Source organism: Protopterus annectens, chromosome 3.part1 (genome assembly GCF_019279795.1).
Source record: "Protopterus annectens isolate FY-2018-M chromosome 3.part1, PAN1.0, whole genome shotgun sequence".
NCBI classification, from domain to species: Eukaryota; Metazoa; Chordata; order Ceratodontiformes; family Protopteridae; genus Protopterus; species Protopterus annectens.
In genome coordinates, this window is record NC_056732.1 from 1475397879 (window position 1) to 1475418395 (window position 20517).

Here is a 20517-nt window from a genome sequence, read left to right on the forward strand (position 1 = left end):
GCTAAAACCAAAACAGAAAATTCCTCTATTTGTCAAATGGAAGGAAGAAGACCCTCTGTACCCATTAAGCCTAAGTCATATTTACAAAGTTCTGATTGGAATTTATTTTAATGAGCCAGACATACTGAAGTGAGTTTGAGTGGGATTTAAGGATTCAAATTTCTCAGCTGTGCTTGGTAAGAATGATGGTGCGTTACAGACGTCCAGTGAAATCCCTTATGTTTGATGTGTTTGGCTGGCAGTGTTATTGCAAACAATTGTATACCACATCAAATTTCCATCTGTTTACCAGCTCTATGGTTATATTATGTTGAAAGAAGAAGCACTTCAGAATACTGCACAGTTTTCTCAAGAAATCACTTTTTGTATTCCTTAACATGAGCAAATGAGTGATTTATGAGATTTGAACACTGGGTAAACACAGGAAAGCCAGAGGAGATCATTACCTAGGGTGAGTATTTTGACAGATCCCGCTGTCTGTGCTATCAGCAGTATGTTAACATACTTAAGGGAACTGAGGGACTTTCTTTAAATGGCTGTCACTTGTGCTGTTTATGATTGGCATTTTTTGGGGGAAATATTTTCTGTTAGTCTTTGTCACACACTATGTGCAGCATTTTTACTAGAAAGCTGAAATCTGAATTTTTATGCTGTTTTATTTTATTTATTGTTTGTTTTTGTATACCTCTTGCTGACTATCTGCAACTTGTGTCATTGAAGGCTGTAGAACAAGCTAAAGCAAGCCCAGCCCTAGTTGCCAAAGATACAAGCACAACTCCAAGTAAAAAAGAAGAAGAAGATATAGCAAAAGGCAAGTGGATTTATTCAACTACTTGTTAGAAGTTATTTTTTAAGCTCTGTTTCTTTTGACAGTAAAATAAAATGCTATTTGTAAGAAGAGTCTGTTGCTGCATTGGATAATGAGTAAGTTGAAGAGGGAGTACTGATGAGTAGTGTGGGATGCCAGGTGAGTCATGTCTTCCAGAGATCTTTACTTTACTCTACAGTCTGAGTCACTGCTACCCTATTTATGGAGGTCTGTTGGTCGCACTCTTCAGAAAACATTCTTCGTGCTATGCCTTGTAGTGCAGTGTACTGCCCTCATTTTATCTCTATTAGTTGTAGGAGTGAACTTCGACATACACACACGCGCATGTATCTGTCTGTATGTGTGTGTTATGGATATTTATACATGTGTGTGTGTGGTGTGTACATATATATATATATACATATATATATATATATATATGTATAGGGGTCTACTTTAAAGGATCAACATTTTGATGACTGGAGAGAATAAGCATACTCGTGCCAGTGTACAAGAACAAAGGAGACATCCACAACTGTGGGCAGTACAGAGGCATTAAACTCCTCTCACTTTGCATGAAAGTTCTGGAGAGGGTGATTGATAAACGGCTATGCAGAGTAGTAGAATGTAAGATGGGAGATGAGCAGTTCAGATTCAGGTCTGAATGCAGCACATTTGACCCGATGTTTGCAGTGAGACAGTTACTTGAGAAGAAGCTAGAGATGAGGAGAGAGTCCAACTGGGCATTCCTAGACTTGGAGAAAGCATACGACAAGGTCACAAGACAGCTGATCTGAGCAGTACTGCGGTGGTTTGAAGTCCAGAAACATTGGTAGAATTAGTGCAGGCTATGTACAAAGATCCAGTGACTCGATTACGTGCAGTGTTTGGCCTGACAGAGGGGTTCCCAGTGGGAGTGGGAGTACACCAGGGTTCAGCTCTGAGCCCACTGCTGTTCATACTGGTGATGAACTACATTAGCAAACAGGTCGGAGGGGACATATCAACAGAGTTACTGTATGCAGACAATCTGGCATTACCATCAGACTTTGAGCAAGAACTTCGGCAAAGGATAGGAGATTGGAATGCAAAACTAAAGGCATATGGGATGAAACTAAGTACACATAAGACCGTGGTAATGTCAGCAAATTGGGAAAATCAGAAGAAGCTGAGAACAGAGATAGAAAGGAAGATAGTGGAACAGGTAAACAGCTTCAAGTATCTGGGAGGAGTGGTTGAGGAAAAGGGAAGTCTGAAAGAAGAGTTCAAAGCTAGAATCAGAGGGGCTGCAGCCAACTGGCATAGAATGTCCGGTGTAGTCTATGACAGAAGAATGCCAAAGAAGCAGAAAAGTAAGGTGTACAAGACAGTGGTTCGACCAGTACTACTGTATGGTACAGAAACCTGGGCAGTAAAGGCAGAAAAGTTGAAGAAGTTAGAGGTGATGGAAATGAAGTGCCTGAGAAGGGTGGTAGGATGCACATCATTGTGAGACAGACAAAGACAAGCGGACATAAGAGCAGAAGCCAAGTAGCTCCAATTGCAGAAAAGATCGAAGAGAACAGATTATGGTGGTTTGGGCACGTGCAGAAAAGCAGAAAGTCTGGTGAGGAAGATTTGGGACAGACAGGAAGAAGGTAAGGGGAAGCGAGGACATCCAGCAAAGAGGTGGATGGATTGTGTGAAAGAAGATCTGCAACAGTCATGCATGAATGTTGAAGAAGGTGGGAAGAGAGTCAGCGACAGTTAACACGATACCCTGACCCCATGTAGAAAATGGGAAAAAAGGGGGCTGATGATGATTCAAAGGATCGAAATTTCACAGCATCAAATTTCTGATCAGTGAAGACTAGATCGAAATCGAAGTTGTGAAATATTGAACATTGTGATTGGAGATTACCGTACAGTGCAGAACGTGAAATTTACTGTTCTCTTCACTGTAGTGTGATTTTGGAGTTGGTATATTTATGTAGCAGGGGGCTCCCCCCCCCCCCCGCAAAAATGTGAAAGTTGAAGTTTTCACCTGTTAGATTTTTTTTTATGTTCAATAATTCACAACTTCGATCATCTGGTCTTTGATGCTCAGAGGTTCAGTGTTGTGAAATTTCGATCCTTTGAAGTAGACCCATGTAGATATAGCTGTGTGGGTGTATGTTTTTATACATTTGTGAAATTGTGCATGTATGCGTGCATCATCTAGTGTGGCTTAAAGAGCAAGGGCCACAGTGCTCTTGTCAGAAACTTGGTGCTTAATAAGATGATCTCTTTCTGCTTGAGATCCAGTTCTTGGAGCTGTGATCACAGACTGATGAGTGACTTTTGACCAACTAGTTGTGTGACTGTGGCATATCAGCCTGAATAATCTGTGACTGCTTATGTCCAAGGACGATGTCCAAGACATCTCCTGTCTGTAGTGGGGCACTGTCTTCTCATCTTTAGGCATGACCAATACCCTTTTTCTGATTATTCATTAGGTTCTTTTTGCTCAGGCCAGGCTAGGCTATATTCTTGGAAAAGATGGAGAGTCCAGTATAGCAGTTTTAAAATGGTGCCTCAGATCCGTGAGGACTGTTTCACAGTATAACAATAATTTAATTTACCTTTCATCTGTTGTCAGTTCTCTTGGTGTTTTATGCTGATTGTAGTATATGTAAAAACAAGTTTTCTTCACTCTGTCTGCTGTTCTTCACCCTGTCTTTTCGGAACCTTTGCATGTTGCATACTGCTTCACATAGCAGGTTTTGATCACTTGTACCTTTTCAGGTCAAGAAGTACTAAACATTTCTTTAAACAGTGTTGGTAAAGTGTTGGATTAATTACTAACAAAATTGCCACCCTTTTCTTCTTTCCTAGTCTAATCTCATAATCGCATTCCAGCAAAAGCCAAATGTGTCTAGGCAGAAATAACCTAAAAATGTTAACTTGGTATAGTTATTTTTTTTTTTTTTGTAAACGTCTCTTGACAATAAAAGTTTTAATGCCAACTGACATGTAATAGTGTCAACAAGCCCAGATGTTTGAAACCTTTGGAAGTCTTTTACAGAAAAACAAACATTTGTACTTTGAAGAGTCAGAAAGACCCGTGTGGAGGATCAGCTATTTCTGGAAGCAGGGTAGACAAGTATAAATAAATTCCAGTGCCCTGGACCAGCTCTTTCTTACCCCCACTAGAGGTAGCAACATCCTTGAACTGGTCATTACTTACATGGGCGACCATTGCTCTACACCAGTAGTCATCTCCTCCCTGGTTAGATCCACCCACAAACTAATCACCTTGGAAATCCACATCCCTCCCACCCTCCTCCGCAAAAGTAACCACCATGAAAAACTTCTCCAAAGCTAACATTGGGCTCCTAAAAACAGAGGTGGCTAACTTCACGGCACCCATGCAAATGGAGAATAGTTGCATGACTGCCGAATCATACACCAATGCACTGTACAAACACGTACATAAATGCATGGATCTCGCCATACCCAGTAGAACCAAGATGCTCTCCTCCAAAAAAGGAAGCCAATCTGGTGGTCCCCTGCCATAAACAAATTCTACAACAGAAGGAGGAAACTGATGTGGAATAAGGTAAAGTCCCAAGACTGGAAAAACTCCCTTATCAGCCTTAACAAAAAGTTGAGATCCCTCATCAAATCCTCTAAAGCTAGCTATGAAAACAGAATTGCAGCAGATAGTAAAGACAACCACAAAGCCTTCTATAGTTATGTAAAGAATCTCCACAGCAATACCCAGATTTGCTCTGAGCTACTGCACAATGGTACCTCCTATACCGAGCCAAGAGATATTGCCAGTCTACTGGCCGACAGATTCAATGCCAACTTTACCCCCTGTCCTCACCCCCCCAAAGGACCAATCACAATACCAGCAGATTGCCAGGTACCCAGTATTACTGATGCACAGGTTAAAACAGCACTATCCAAGGCCAAGAGTACAGCTTCTATGGGACCTGACAATATCCCTGGCTGTATTCCACATGAACTATAGAGTGAACTGGCACCTCACCTGTGTGCCCTGTTCAATCACAGCCTCACCTCAGGCTTTGTCCTTATCAAATGACGCACTGCTACAGTCATTCCTCTCCACAAAGGAGGAGCGACTACAGACCCTGGGAACTATCAACCCATTCCCCTGCCGAGTCTGATGTGCAAAGCTATGGAATGCATCATCATGGACCTAATAAACAATGATATAGGGAATTTCCAAACTCTGGATTCTACACAGTTTGGTTTTGTCAAGGGTAGTTCATGCCTGCTCAACTTGGTCAACTTCTTTGAGTCAGTCACCAGAGCTGTGGATGAAGGCAAGGTGGTTCATACAGCCTACCTTGATCTGGCCAATGCCTTTGATACCATTCCCCATTCAGGAATCCTAGAAAAACTCACTAAGCTAGGCATTAACCCCTGTATCACTAGGTGGGTTGAAAACTGGCTCACAGATAGAACCCACAGTGTGAAAGTAGCTGACTCCAAGTCAGACTGCAGACCAGTCACAAGCGGAGTCCCACAAGGTTCGGTCCAGGGTCCACTCCTGTTTGGTATCGACTTCTCTGAAGTCCAGGCCAACACGAAGGGACTCTGGCTGACAAAGTTCGCAGACGATTGCAAGTTGAGAGGTATTATTAACTCCCCAAGTGATGCTGACATCCTACAGAAAGGCCTCACTGAGACCAACAACTGGTGTCAGAACCATGGCCTTAAGCTCGATGCCAAAAAATGTGTCATCATCCCCCTTGGGAAAAACTCTGTTCCCTTGAATTTACCACATCGATGGCAGTCCACTGAACACAGAAGGCGTTATAAGAGATCTAGGAACACAGGTTGACAGCAACCTCTCTTTTGACCAGCACATTGCCACTGTGGTCAGAAGGGCCTTCTATGTGGCACATCTCATTACTAAAGGCTTTGCATCCAGGAAGAAAGAAGTCATTGTCTCCCTGTACTCTTCCCTCATTAGGCCAGTCATAGAGTACAATGCCCCATTTGGCACATACCTCACTAGACACCTGCAACAGCTGGAGAGGCCACAAAAGTACCTCACAAAGAGGATTCTAGGTCTTTAAATACTTGTCCTATATGGACAGACTCAACTCCAACTATTCTCTGTCTCATATCGTTACTTAGAAGCAATCTCTGCTTGACTTATAGAGCCATGTCCGACCCAGCTCTGTTATAAATGCTACATCTAAAGAAATCCCAATCCTTCTGCACCACACACTCCAGAGACCTCAACCTCATTACCACAATCAATAGAACATGCTGGAGGGACAGGTTCATAACCCAGAGACTGCCCATGGTATGGAATAGACTTCCCATACATGTCAAGCAGAGAGCACCTCACTGGCCGTCTTCAAGTGAAAGCTTGATGAATGGATGGGAATTACAAAATTCACCCCGGGGTTCACTCCAGTGGCTCTACTCGACAGAGGCACTGGGAACTAAGGGTGGCACAATGCCAGGGTAATCCTATGGGCTAGGCTTCTAAAGGCTCCAGGGCCAATTGCATAGTATACACCTATGAACCTAAAAGAATCATCCCCCTGACTCATAGGAGCACACCTTTATCTTTACCAGCACTAGTAAACGAAGCTGTACAAGATGGGAGAGTGCAAAGACTGTAGAAGCAAAAAAGACCGAAAAATACAAGCCTCTTATCCCCAACATTCCCATACACCATCAAGGGACAGGAGGTGTTTTTAGGCTTTGAAGGAATATGAAAAATCACAGACACTGACTCTGGTTTCTGTTCTTCAAAGTCTAGACTGGAGATCTGTTTGCTGTGTGTGTGTTGTGTAAGTCACCAAAAATTAAACCAAGAACATTTACCTAAGAAACAATATCTCGTGTACTTTCAGGGCTCAGACTCTTAAACTGTCAACTAAGACTCTAGTCAGCTACAGATAATACATTGCCAGTCCAAGTGTGCGACATCTTATGTATGGAGGTTCTGCAAGCAGATTCAAGGACAGCAGTCCTAGCTGTGCCCCCCCCCCCATGTGCAGACTGCCTGCCTGTCTGTCTCTCTCTCTGTCTATACAGTGCTGCTGTATGTTGCAGATGATGCTGTAAAATTTGACTATTTAAATTTAAAGAAACCTACTGAATGGGGGTGGTACGAGTACTTTTAATTTTGGATATGAGTTTGTATACAAATGTTAATATTTGTATTAATTGCTTTGATTTCAGTTGACATCCAGCTACTTAGTTTTACAAAAAACAAACTGAATAGGGTGCAATAAACTTTTAAAATGTAAATTATTGAACTAGGTATATAGGTGGCTCTTTCACTCACAGACAGCCAGTTGATCTTCTGTAGAGGATGGCTGTCTCTCATCTAGTCAGGACACAATAGACAAGGCTTCGTGGGTTCTTTTCAAGTCATTTTATGTACAAACACATCAGGATTAAGGCTTAATACTTTACCTTCGGTAAACTTATAAGCAAACTAGCTATTACAGTCATACATGTTCACTCTCTGGCTGCACTGTCATAATGGCGCTGTGTAGCATGTCAGAATGGATATCGCAGCATTGTTCCTGTGATACAGACTCTACATCTCACAGCAACCTAGACAATGTCCCTGCTCCAGAACCTGTCTCAACTTCTGCTTCAATTCCCGATGATGTTCCTGATGTCTTGAAAGTTGAAAATTCTGCAAAGACTGTCCCAGTTGCTCAATCTGATTCTAGTTTCTATGTCACATGATTTGGTTGTATTTCCAGACCAAGTGTGAAATACACAGCGACCTGGACTTAACTATATATACAGTGGATATAAAAAGTGTACACACCCCTGTTAAAATACCAGGTTTTTGTGATATAAAAAAATGAGACCAAAATAAATCATTTCAAAACTTTTCCCACCTTTAATGTGACCTACAACCTGTGAGCTGCTAACATAGATGACACCCATTGCTGCACCATTTTATCCAGCTGAGCATTGACTCTTTCCCTGCATGGCTATCGGAACTTTTCTTGCCAGTCTGACCAGTGGACTGACCTCTGGGTCTAATTTCATAGAATACACAACTGGAAGTTTGGCCAACTTGTCATCAAAAACGTCCGCATACTCTGAGAAAATGGCTTCTGTGAAAGTTGAATATATGCTTTTCTGATTAACTTCTTTGGTAAAAGAAAGCAAATTCATTCTCAAACGGTCTCTGAGACCCAATAATGACTGGACAGATCTTTGGACTGCATAGAATAACAAGCTGTAACAGTTCTTGGCCAAATAACACGAAAGTACTACTGAGGCTTCAGGTTGAATTTCTTCACCTCTATAAGCAACAAGTTTCGCACAGCTGGCCACATCAAGTTGCCCATTAGCTCTCACTTTAGCAAAAGCATCTGCTGACATAACATTACACTTTTTGAACCAGTGTCTACTTTGAGCTTGGTGGATTTACCATTGATCTGGACAGTACAGAACACTTCATTTCTTGTTAACAAATTCACTGCATCAACCTTTTCATCAACTACTGATACACCATCTACATAGAAAGTGGACTGCTGCAATTCTACCTGATCAGTTTGCTTTCTTGAGTGACCTTTTTTTATAACTGTGTGAGGTTTACTTGATCTGCAAAACATTTGAAAATGATTCCATTTTTTTACACTTGTGGCATTGCTGACCAAATGCTAAGCATTTCTCTTTTAGACTCTTGATTGACACCACAATTACGACAGTTAACAATAAGGTTGGACTTGGGTTTTGCTGACTCGTGCTTGTACTACATTGAACATGTTCCTTTCTTAGAACTTGCTGTAAAACTACATGGTTTCCCTGGTGAACCAGCAGGGGCTGTGGCTGCCATGTGCTTAGGCCTGCTTCTGTTTGCCACGTATTGCATGCTATCTAAATTTACTGTAGATCTTGTTGAAACCGTCACTTGCAAGCATACTTGTGTGCCTATCTGTAACTTCTGGGATTTGACAAATCTCTATAGCTTTACTCAATGTTAAATCACTGTCACGAAGCAAAATCTTTCTCACTGCAGCACTATTAATACAACACACAAGCCTGTCCTTTATCAACTCATCTTTTAAGTCACCAAACCGACACATTTTAGCTTTGTTTTTCAGGTTAGTTATATAAGCTGCAAAGGTTTCCCCTCGTTTCTGATCTCTTGTGTAAAACAAGTGCCTCTCTAATGTAATATTTGTCTGGAGGGTTATACATCCCTCTGAATTTACACTCCAAACACTCTGGGGTCTTCCCTTGATTCAGCCTGTACAACAATGACAGTTTTCACCTTCTCCTTCAAATACTGCTGGTGCATGCACAACTGGTCGCTCTCTTTCTATGGCCCCTGACCCAGCTAGGTTTAGCAAAATGAATGCCCTAGTGCATGCATCTTTGTCGGAATAAGCTGCCTTTATAAAAACATCATACTCTTGCTCAATTTTTCTCAAATTCTCTGCAGTATTCTAATCAAATTGAAGTGGGTGAGGGCTTTTGAAATCTGCTATATTAACACATATACCGGTGAAGGGTTTTGCAAATATGCACGAACATACACACATATACATATGCCAGAAATGTATGCCAGTACTTGTAATGATGCCCACTAGCACAACAAGCCTGTGAATAACAGAACTTTACGAAATAAGTCTCTTGGGTACTGTAACACTCTTGAAGTCACTGTACTGTAAGAAATCACCCCTTATCAGTGTAAGAAACATTTCAAATAACTACACTGTGGGAACTAGGCAGTAGTTCAGAGTAAGAAACATTTCGAAGCAGTTGCATTTTGTGAATAAACAGTACACAGCACACTGAAAATTCCCCAAAATGGCAGTACTTTGCTAAGTAACTCTTTACAGTGCAAGACACGCACTGTAATGATGGCCCATTGTGAACAAACACCCAACAGAAGAAACTTTTCGAAATGTCTGTACTTTGACTGTACTTCATGAAATAGTTGCAGTTTGCACACTAGCAGACTCTTCAGAATAAATGAACAGTAATAAGCACACACTGTAAGCACTTTTACATACTTTGAGATACTTTGAATAAATTTAGTTATGCCCTGAATACAGTCGTAGTTATGCAAAACACAGCACTTTGCCCAAAAAACATGCAGTCACCTTGCTTTATTTACGCTTGCTGTGCCCTTATATTCGTTTTGTTCATTTAATCTGTTCTCATGCCTGTTGTACCTGTTTTACTCTAAACATGCCCGTTTTACTTTAAACATACTTGTTTTGTAATTCCGAGGTAATTTCTGACCCTTTATGAGCTTTTCTGACAATCGTTTTATCAAATAACTTAATCTTAAACAGTTTGCTTAATCAATAAACCTTTTGTGCCTTTCACTTGTTTAATAATGTGGTTTGTGCCTCTTTTTTTTAATTATATATATATATATATATATATATATATATAAAATAAGCTGTTTGTGCACTTTTTTGTTGCCTTTAGTGCTTTTCTGGCTCCCTTTTATGCTCATTTCTCTTAATTTACCTTCACTGTTATCTCTGCACCTCATGGCTCTGAATATGAGTGTCTGGCATCACTCTTCTGACTCCATGTTGCAAGTCTCGTGAGGATAAAATTACCAATGTGAAAAATTCTTCTAAATGAAATTTACAGGTCATCTGCTAAACACTAGGAGTCTTAACATGAAACTGCACTCATTGCAAGCATTCCTCACCCTGGAAGATGCTGACATTTGCGCAGTCACTGAAACCTGGTTCAAAGCTGTGGAGAGCACCCCAGCCATACCAGGTTACTTGTTCTGCCATACTTTCAGACCCCAAACAGAGGGATACAAAGCCCAAGGAGGTAGAGTTTCAATATTTATCAAAGACATACACACCTTCAGTCTGGTCAAACAGTATGACGAACAGGAGACACTCCAGGTGCAGTTAACTATTGACAAAACACCTTTTCAAATCATAGCTAGCTACAGACCCCCAACCATGACTCAGGAGGCCCACTCCACCTCTCTGGACTTACTTGAATCCATCAAGATTTAACCTTCTACCCTGATCCTAGGCGGCTTTAACTACTCAACCATAGAGTGGAAGACTTACTCTAGCTCGAACACCCAGAAATTCTTCGACTTCATCATTGCCATTGCATTGGATCAGCTAGTTGACACCACCAAAGAGGTGAAAATATCCTGGAAATGGTACTAGCCAACATGAGTAGCCACTGTAGCACCCCTACAGTGTCATCCACCCTGGTAAAATCCGACCATAAGCAATCACTTTTGAAGTCACCATCTCCCCTGACCCCCCCCCCCCAGGGTCAAACAAAAACTGTTTCCAAAGCTGACTACAGCCTCCTGAGAACAGGTATAAGCAGCTTCACAGCCACCATCCCTTCAGTTGAATCCAGCACTAATGTCCAAGCCTACACCAAAAAACTATGAGCACCTATATAGCTGCATGGACTTAGCAGTACCTGACAGGACCAAATTATCTTCCTCAAGGAAGAGTAAACCTGTCTGGTGGACAGCAGCAATAAACAGACTCTATAATAAAAGGGCAAAAATGCTGTCCAGGACCAAGAAGGAGCAGATGCCAAGTTAGAAGCAATATCTCCTTGGTCTGAACAAGCAAATAAGGTCACTGGTGAAATCCTCTAAGGCTAACTGAGTCTAAATTGGCCGCATCCACTAAGGACAATCACAAGGCCTTTTCTGCATACGTCCGCAATCTCAAAGGTAACTGCCAAATCCACTCTGAATTGGTGGTCAAGAATACTACATACACAAACACCATAGATATAGCCAACCTGCTGGCAGACAAGTTAATTGAAAACTTCACCTCCCTGTCCCCTATCAGTAAACCAGGACATCACCAGAGAACAGGTTATCAATGCCCTCAAAGGCAAAAAGTACAGCCTTCATGGGCCCGACAACAGACCTGGCTGTGTCCTACATGAACTTGGGCAAGAGCTGTCAGCAGCACTAGGCGATCTGTTCAACCAAAGCCTGTGCACTGGCTTCATCCCAGCAGAACGGAGGACAGCCACGGTCATCCCTCTGCACAAAGGTGGAGCATCCACCGACTCAGGCAATTATAGGCCCATCACCCTAACTAGCCTGATCTGCAAGGCCATGGAACGTATTATCATGGACTTATAAAACAAGGACATTGGCAACCTCCAAACACTTGATCCCACATATCTTGGTTTTGTTAAAGGGAGATTGTGCCTGTTAATGTCACCTTCTTTGAAACAGTCACCAAAGCCATGGATGAGGGCAAAACAGTGCACACCGCCTACCTTGACCTAGCCAAAGCCTTCAACACCATTCCCCACTCTGACATAATAGATAAACTCTCCCAGGTAGACATCAACCCATATGCTACCAGATGGGTAGCTAACTGGCTCACTTATAGAATCCACTCAGTCAAAATAGGGGAAGCCACCTTAGTAGTAGACCCGTAACAAGCGGTGTACCCCAAAGATCGGCCTTAGGGCCTCTACTGTTTGGGATATATTTTTCTGAGGTGCAAGGCAAAACCAGTGGTCTGTGGCTGACCAAGTTTGCAGATGACTGCAAGCTGGGCACTGTTATAAATTCTCCTAGTGAATAGCCTCCAAGAGGGCCTTAACCAAACTAATGACTGGTGACAAAAGCGTGGCCTCAAACTGAATGCAAAGAAATGCATCATTATCCCCTTTGGCAAAAATGGTGTCCCCACTAATTATCCCATTAATAACTTATTAAGCATGCAGTTAAGTCGTAAGGGAATTGGGCACCCAGGTTGATAGTAACCTGACATTTGACCACCATGTTGCCTCTGTTGTACAGAAGGCTTTCTACATGACCCACCTCATAAGTAAGGGCATTTCATCCAGGAACAAGGAGGTCATAACATCCCTGCACTCCTCCCTTGTCAGACCCATTATCGAGTACAGTACCCCCTTTGGTATGTACCTTGACAAGCACATGCAGCAGTTGGAGAGACCACAGAGGTTCCTGACCAGGGAAGTCCAGGGTCTCAAACACCTGTCCTAGACAGATGAGATAAAAGCCCTGTCCCTTTACTCAGTCTTGTACAGACTGCTCAGAGGTGACCTGTGTCTGGCGTACAAGGCTGTCTCAGACTCTACCTTGATGGAGTTGCTGCATATCTGTAAGACAAACTCCACTCATGCAACCCGCACACAAGGTCTCAACCTGGTCTGTGACATTAATAGAACTTGTTGGCGGAATAGATTTGTGTCCCAACGACTCCCCCGTCTGTGGAATAGACTTTCTCTCCAGGTCAGGCAGAGTACCTCACTAGCTCTCTTTAAGAGGAACCTGGATAACTGGATAGGAAACAGAAAAAATACCCCTGGGATCCCACTTGTATCCCTGCTGGACAGGGAAAACAGGTGCTGACTTTGTGGGAACATGGGTGAAATTCTTAGCTAGGCTTATAAGGGCCTTCGGGCCAGTAGCTTAGTATCATCCTGTGAACCTATGACACAATAGACGAGATTTTGTGGGTTCTTTTCAAAACAGTTTTATTATGTACAAACCCATCAGGATTTGAGGCTTAATACTTTAAGTTAGGTAAAGTTATAAACAAACTAGCTATTACATTCATACATTTTCACACTCTGGCTGCACTCTCAAAATGGCACCGAGTGTAGCATGTGATTGCTATTTATATATGCACATTCAGTCCTTGAAATGCTTCTTAAAGACACACACACACACACACACACACACACACACACACACACACACACACACACACACACACACACACACACACTGTTTTACAATGGCATTGGTGAGTTTGAGCATCTGCAAGAAGTGTGAGTTTGTTGATTTTGTTTACAGTTAGTAGTCTACTTAACTCTGTGTAGAAATTTCTAAAAGCTGATTAACTTTTTTGACCACTTAGATGATTTAGGGAGCCAGCCTGTACAAGCTTTGAGACTGCCCGCATTCAGGACTCTGCTAACACTTCTAAGTCCTCTCTGGAATACCTTACTGGAGAACCTCCTTGGAAGTGTTTGTGCAAAAAGAGTCCTTTAGATTCCCCACAGAAATCCCTGACAGAAGTACTTGACTTTGATGAGGGGGGAGGGTTCCCCAAATTACCCCTTGCGCATATCTCCTTTGGTGAAACACTTGAGCCTTTGTGACAGGTGGTTGGTCTGTTGACACCCTTTCCCAAGAGGCCTCAGTATTTCCTCATGCATTTAGAGCTGGTTCAGCTACATCCTGAATAGCCCCCCCCCCCCCCCCGAGGACAAGATGGTGGACCTAATTTCCCACTGGGCATGGAAGGATATGGCTGTTATGGAGCCAGTCCCCAAAACAACTGACAAATACCTGGTTGCATCTAAGGATTGGGCCCACTAGTACAAGAGTCCCTCAGGAGATGCTATGATGGTAGCAGTGGCCACCAAGAAAGAACTTGCAGAGAAAAGTTCTATTGTCCATCCTCCCAGTAGAGAGATGAGGGCATTGGATGTGTTTGGGAAACTCCTGTATACTTCAGCAACCTTTGCTGTTAGGTCACTGAACCGTTTGGCACATGTCAGTTCATAGCATTTCAGAGGGACGTGATCAGACAATTTTCCAGTGCCCTCTTTGATCCATACGTGTGGAGGACAAGACTGTTTCTAGACAACTAGCCACTGTACAGTCCCTTTTGAATGCCTCTATGAGGCTTATTTCCCATGCCTCAGAAGGTGCTTTGAGAGCTGCAGGTTCAGGAATAATTATGAAATGGCACACCTGGATGCATCTCTGACTTTGCAGAGCCTTTCAAGTCATTGTTCATCAGTGCTCCTTTTGATGGATCTACTTTGTTTGGCCCCAGGGTTAAAGAAACCTTGTCTAGGAGTGAAGAAGATGGGAATATCTTGCCTGTCTTGGGCATCCATTTTTCTACACGTCAGAACCTTTTTTATGGAATCAGTGAGGTGGCAGAAAAATGTGGTTTGGGAAATTGCAAGCCTCTTCCCAGGATTCCTGTGGGGAGAGATCCCCCTTGTGGCAGAGGCAGGAACTGTAATAGATGATGCCCACTTGCAGAGGCGGCCTGCAAAATTAGGTTTTCAGAGGTCCCTTGGGTGCAGAGGAATATTTCCAGAAGTTATTACATACCCTTTTCCCTACATCCCACCAATCTTTCTAAAAAATTCCAGGTGTTCCATCCAGTCAGAGAAAAGCAGCAGCCGTAGAAATAAAAAAAAAAAACTGCTAGAAAAAAGGGTCTTCCAGAGGGTCCCCCCAGAGCAACAAGGTAACTTCACATCAGTCTGTGTGAAATGAGAGTCCTATTAACGTTGCATGTGTTTCAGGATACTCTTCCTCTGGGGATGATTGCCATTCAGGCAGAGAATATGTTGGTTGTCTGGCAGATTAACAAACACAGGGGAACAAAGTCCTACCCCCATGTCGAGAAGCGATGAGAGCTTGGCGGTGGGTAATTTCTTCTATCTGCTTTTTTCTGGCAATGCATATCCCAGAGAAGTTCAGAGTTCTAGCAGACAAATTGAGCAGGTCCATATTACTACCTACCTCACTGTGGTCTCTTAATCCTGTAGTGGCAAATCAATTTTTCATCAGTGGGGCCAACCCTGCTGCAACCTCTTTGCTTCCCCTGTCAACTCCGTGCAAGCAGGTACTTTTCCCTGATCCCTCCCCAGAAAGGGAGTCACTGAGATGCTTTCTAATCCACTGTTTGCACCTGGGACTCTTATGCTTTTCCTCCTGTTCCACTGATCCCAAAATTACTACAGGAAACGTTGAACCAGAATTGCAAAGTAATTCTTATTGCTCCTTTCTTGCTTCAACAAGTATGGTTACACTTTCTATGACCCCATCTTGTACACCACCCTTGGATATTGAATCCAACCCAGAATCTTCTCTCTTACCCATCAGAAGTAATTCACCCAGACATATAGATCCTCAAACTGACCATATGGTATCTCCACTTCCAATGATGGCTAGACAGTCCAGGTTTTCATCCCTAGTTAGACACATCCTCGTATCTCTGAAAGGTGTATAAGAGTAAGTGGAAATATTCTCCCATTGGGCTGTCCAGAGACAACTAGATCTATTTTCAGCACTCATTTCAACTGTTCTAGACGTTCGTGCTTCCATATTTAACCATGGTTCTAGTTTTTCAGCTGTAAAGATTCAACTTGCAGCTACCTCCAATTTTCATGTAAGATATAACCATGTTCTTAGTGTTTCACTGTTGCAGTCATTACATTTGGGTTATATGCCTGGAGGTAGCCCTCAGCTGGCCTGAATATCAAAGTCTTGGGTCCTGCGTCGAATGCTGTCTCTTCTTCCATGACGTCAGGGGTATAAAGCATGCAGCCAATGCCATTACATCAGTCTTTCTTGCTGCGCGGTGCCCGAAGCAGAAGCAGTTTGGAAGTGCCAGTTGGCCGACTCCTGAAATTTTCATTTTCGAGTTTCAGAACCAAAGTCTTCAAAAAAGCTAAGTACCCCATTGGGGATCCTTTTTCTTGCTGTAAACTGATGTCAGTAAAAGTTAACAATTGTATTACCTGTGGAAAGCAAATACCTCATAAAGATTTTCATTCGTACTGCATTCCTTGTTTAGGCCCAGACCATGACGTCCCTCGCTGTCTGTTTAGTGCCTTATTCAATCCTCAAACTATTCATAGTCTGTTCATTTTTGCATTAAACTATTTCGGTACTTGGTTTAATTATCCAGAAATGGCTTCGGTAAGCCATCCGACTACCAACATTCTGAAAAAACGTAAAGATAAAGACAGAGACAGACCGCATAGGTCCAAAGCTGCCGGCGACGCTTCCATCAAGCCAGTCACCAGTTCACTGGTACTCAGTGAGTTGCTTTCGCAGCCCCTGATACCCACTACTTCAGATTCACAGGCCTCTACTGAGACCCATTCGGAGTCCGGTATGCCGCAAGATGCTTCTTTGACCATGGAGCCTGCAGATGTCTCTACCTTGGATGGGTCCGGAGCTGCTCTGCAGGCACCAGCTTCTGAGGGTGTATTCAGGCCTACTGACTTGCATTTCAAACCGACACCATCTTCTTCTTCAAGGTCTAAAACTCGACCCACGCCTAGAAAACTGTCCAAACCGCATGATCAGGCCCATATGCCTAAAAAACAAATAAGAATGGCTGGAGACCTTATTATATATTTAATTAGGGAAAGCCAGCTTTCACCCTCTGAGACCTAGAACTGATTTTCCTTCTGATTCTTCTGATCAGGATTCTAAAATTTCTGTTTCTTCTGATTACCAGAATTTTCCCTGATCTACCTGTGAGGATTCTGATGCAGAGGACTCCATTCCCTCTGCTTCCCCTCCAGATGATTTTTCTTTTGGTGAAACCTTGCATACTCTTAGGGAGCATTTCTGCTGGGAAAGCCAGGATTACTCTGACTCCAAAAAGAGGCTTAGGGAATTCTTACTCCTACATCAATACAGGCCTTTAGCTATCCCTTCTGTCCTGGACATTGTAGATTATGCCTTCTTGGAATCTAGCCTGGCCCCAGACACTTTTACCTCCGGCTCCCAGGAAACCTGACCGGTATTACAGAGTACCTGACTCTCACAAGTTCCTCTTCAGGAATCCTACTGCAGACCCAGAGACCATTTCCCAGGGACCTAAACGTATTAAGGTTACTACTGCCAAAAACCCTACCCCCTCTGATAGAGATTCCAGGGCCTTGGACAGATGGGGTAAGAAGGTATACACTTCTGCTACTTTGGCCATTAGGGCCTTAAACTGCCAGTTTCATACGTTAAAGTATCAGCAGCATATTATGGCACTACTTAAACAGAAAATTATGTTGATTCCTGACTGTGCTGAAAATAAAGAATTACAGGATTTAATGCATTCTGCTGAACAAGTTGGTAAACATACTTTGCAATGTGGTTTTGACACTTTAGAAGCATCTTGCAGGGCTGCTGTCACTGGGTCTGTTCTTAGAAGGCATGCCTGGCTTAAGGAGCAAAATTTGCCAGATCATGTTAAAGCTAAATTACTGGATGCTCCCTTAAACCAAGACTGCCTGTTTGGCAACAAAGCAGAAGTCGTCCTTAAAAGGATGAAGAAAAAAGCTAAATCTATGCAAACTGTTAAAGATTTCCTGCAATTACAGCCTCCCAGATTCAGTAGGCATTGACCTTCTAAGAATTTGTCCTTTCCTGTCTCTTCCAAGCCTTCTCAGTCCAAACCCAGGAACAACAGACCACCTAGGCTACAGTCTCAGGGTACTCACAGGCCTAAGCAGTGGGGGACTCCCACTTCCAAAGCTGGAAGTAGTAAGACACCCCCTATGGAAAACTGTCACAATGACTTAACCTTAAACCTTCCAAGCCCTGTTCAACTGCCTGCTCCCTTAGGGGGAAAGATCGCCCTGCATGCAAAAAACTGGGAACTCATTACCCAGGACAAGTGGGTTTTAAATATAGTTTCCCAAGGATACATATTCCACTTCCACACCTTACCAACCCCAAACGGTTGGCCATACCTACCCCCAAATCAGTGGGCAGAGGCTCAACAGCAGGTTCTCTGTCTTTTAAGTATCAGGGCTATTCAACCTGTCACAGCAGAAGAAAGGGGACAAGGTTTTTACTCAAGACCTTTCCTGGTACCCAGAAAAGATGGCTACTGGCGTCCTATCCTGGACCTCTCTATTCTAAACACCTTTTTGGTAATCCCAAAATTCAAAATGCTAACACTTCATCAGCTGCTTCCCATGCTAGGCAAAGATGCCTGGTTGGCAGCCTTAGACTTAAAGGAAGCTTACCTGCACATTCCAATAAGGGAATCTTGCAGGAAATACCTATACTTCAGAGCAGGCTACATGCACTATCAGATGTTCTTCGTGTTTCACTGTTGCAGTCATTACATTTGGGTTATCTGCTTGCAGGTAGTCCTCAGTTGGCCTGATTAACAAAGTTTTGGGTTCTGCATTGGTTGCTGTCTCTTCTTCCGTGACGTCAGGTCGTCTGGGGTATAAAACATGGAGCCGACGTCATTACATCAGTTTTTCTTGCCCCAGATGTCAGATGCCCTCCTACTGAGAAGCAGTTAAATCTATAAATATACAAGGTTATACCTCAAACAAAAAAGCAAATACACCAAAAAGCTTTTAAGCATTGAAAAGGAGAGAAGAGGTATAGCCAAATGAAGTCAGGGGGCTGGAGGGAGGGTAACTAGGACTGCAGCAGTGAATACACTCAAACATCTACATTTATGGTAAGTGTACACGACTGTACTATGTTCTTCGTGTTTCACTGTTGCAGTCATTACATTTGGGTAGATTCCCAAAGCTAAGGATGGGAGGAGATGATTAGACAGCATTAGGACCAGGTATAAGGCCCTGCAAAACTGCAGTGGCAAATCCAGCTCTGGATTTAGAGAAAATTGGCAAATGGTAATGCTTGGTGAAAGTATTTACAGAATTCCAGGTAGCAGCTTCTAGGATGTCCCTGGTAGGTACGCCTTTGAAAAAGGCTGTAGAGGTAGATGCAAGTCATTGCATTTTGCAGGCAAAGAAATATTCAAATATACCCATACCTGGATGATTGTCTAATTCAGGCAGAAAGCCACGACATGCTACTAAATCATCTGGCATTTGTAAAGAAACTTCTAACCTCACTGGGGTACTCCATAAACGAAAAGAAATCTCATCTAGTACCCTGCCAACAAATTGTATTCCTGGGAGCAAGCTTGAACTCAACTTCCCAGATGATTTACCTCACGCCAGAGAAACAAGCTTATTTGACAGCCTACTTCAAACTACTGACCACAAAGACCCAGCTATCTGCAAGGGAAATCTTGCAAGCCCTGGGGTTCAATGGCCTCTTGCATTCTGCTAATTCCGTATGCAAGACTGCATATGAGGAAACTACAATGGTATCTAAAAAGCCTATGGTGGTGTCAACATTCTCAGGACCTGGAATCAATGATTCCTATCATTCCTTGTATAAAGACAGAGTTCCTTTGGTGGGCAGAGGCCTGCTACCACAACATGGGACTGCCATTCACTCTACCCCCTACAGCCCAAACCCTAACAACAGACGCATCAGACTATGCATGGGGGGCTCACTTGACAGGGCAGTGCATTCAGGGCAAATGGAACCCGAGTCACCTGCATATCAATCCAAAAAGAAATGTTAGCTATACAGAATTCCCTGACAGCCTTCAAGGACCACATTCTTCCAGGACAATTATTGGTAAAGACAGACAACACCACTGTTACGTGGTACATAAACAAGCAGGGGGGAACACACTCTTATCCTCTCTGCAGACTAGCCATGGCTCTGTGGAACACAACCTTGAGTTACCAAGTGCACCTACAAGCTCAATTCCTGCCAGGCAAGTTAAATTCACTGGCAGACGACCTAAGCAGAAATCTCATGGATCCACATGAGTGGAAACTGGAACCAAAGATATTCAACATTTTGAGAAACAAATGGGGGAGCCCAGCGATAGACCTGTTTGCCTCCCCTCAGAACTACCAGTTGGACAAATTCTGCACATGACTTCCCACAGTCAAGCTTGGAAAGTGGAAGTCCTGTCCTTCACCTGGGAAAGCCTCTCAGCTTATGCCTTTCCCCCTCTGCCTCTCCTCTTGAAAGTTCTGCTAAAGATCAAACAAGACAAACCAAGGAAAATACTGATTGCACCAGATTAGCCACGCTGGTACTGGTACCCCCTCTTCCGCAATATGGCACTGCTGAAACCATGGCACCTGCCTCAGACCCCTTCCCTGCTGTCCCA

The 20517-nt window shown here is 43.1% G+C and overlaps 1 protein-coding gene across 1 annotated transcript in view; it reads left to right on the forward strand.

The window, feature by feature from the left end:
* Window positions 1–20517, forward strand: part of STAM (signal transducing adaptor molecule) — a gene marked incomplete in the record, with an annotated part of 1274308 nt that overhangs the window by 555348 nt on the left and 698443 nt on the right. The window contains 1 exon segment of the mRNA XM_044067544.1: window positions 721–811. Within this exon segment, the coding sequence (XP_043923479.1) occupies window positions 721–811 (91 nt within the window).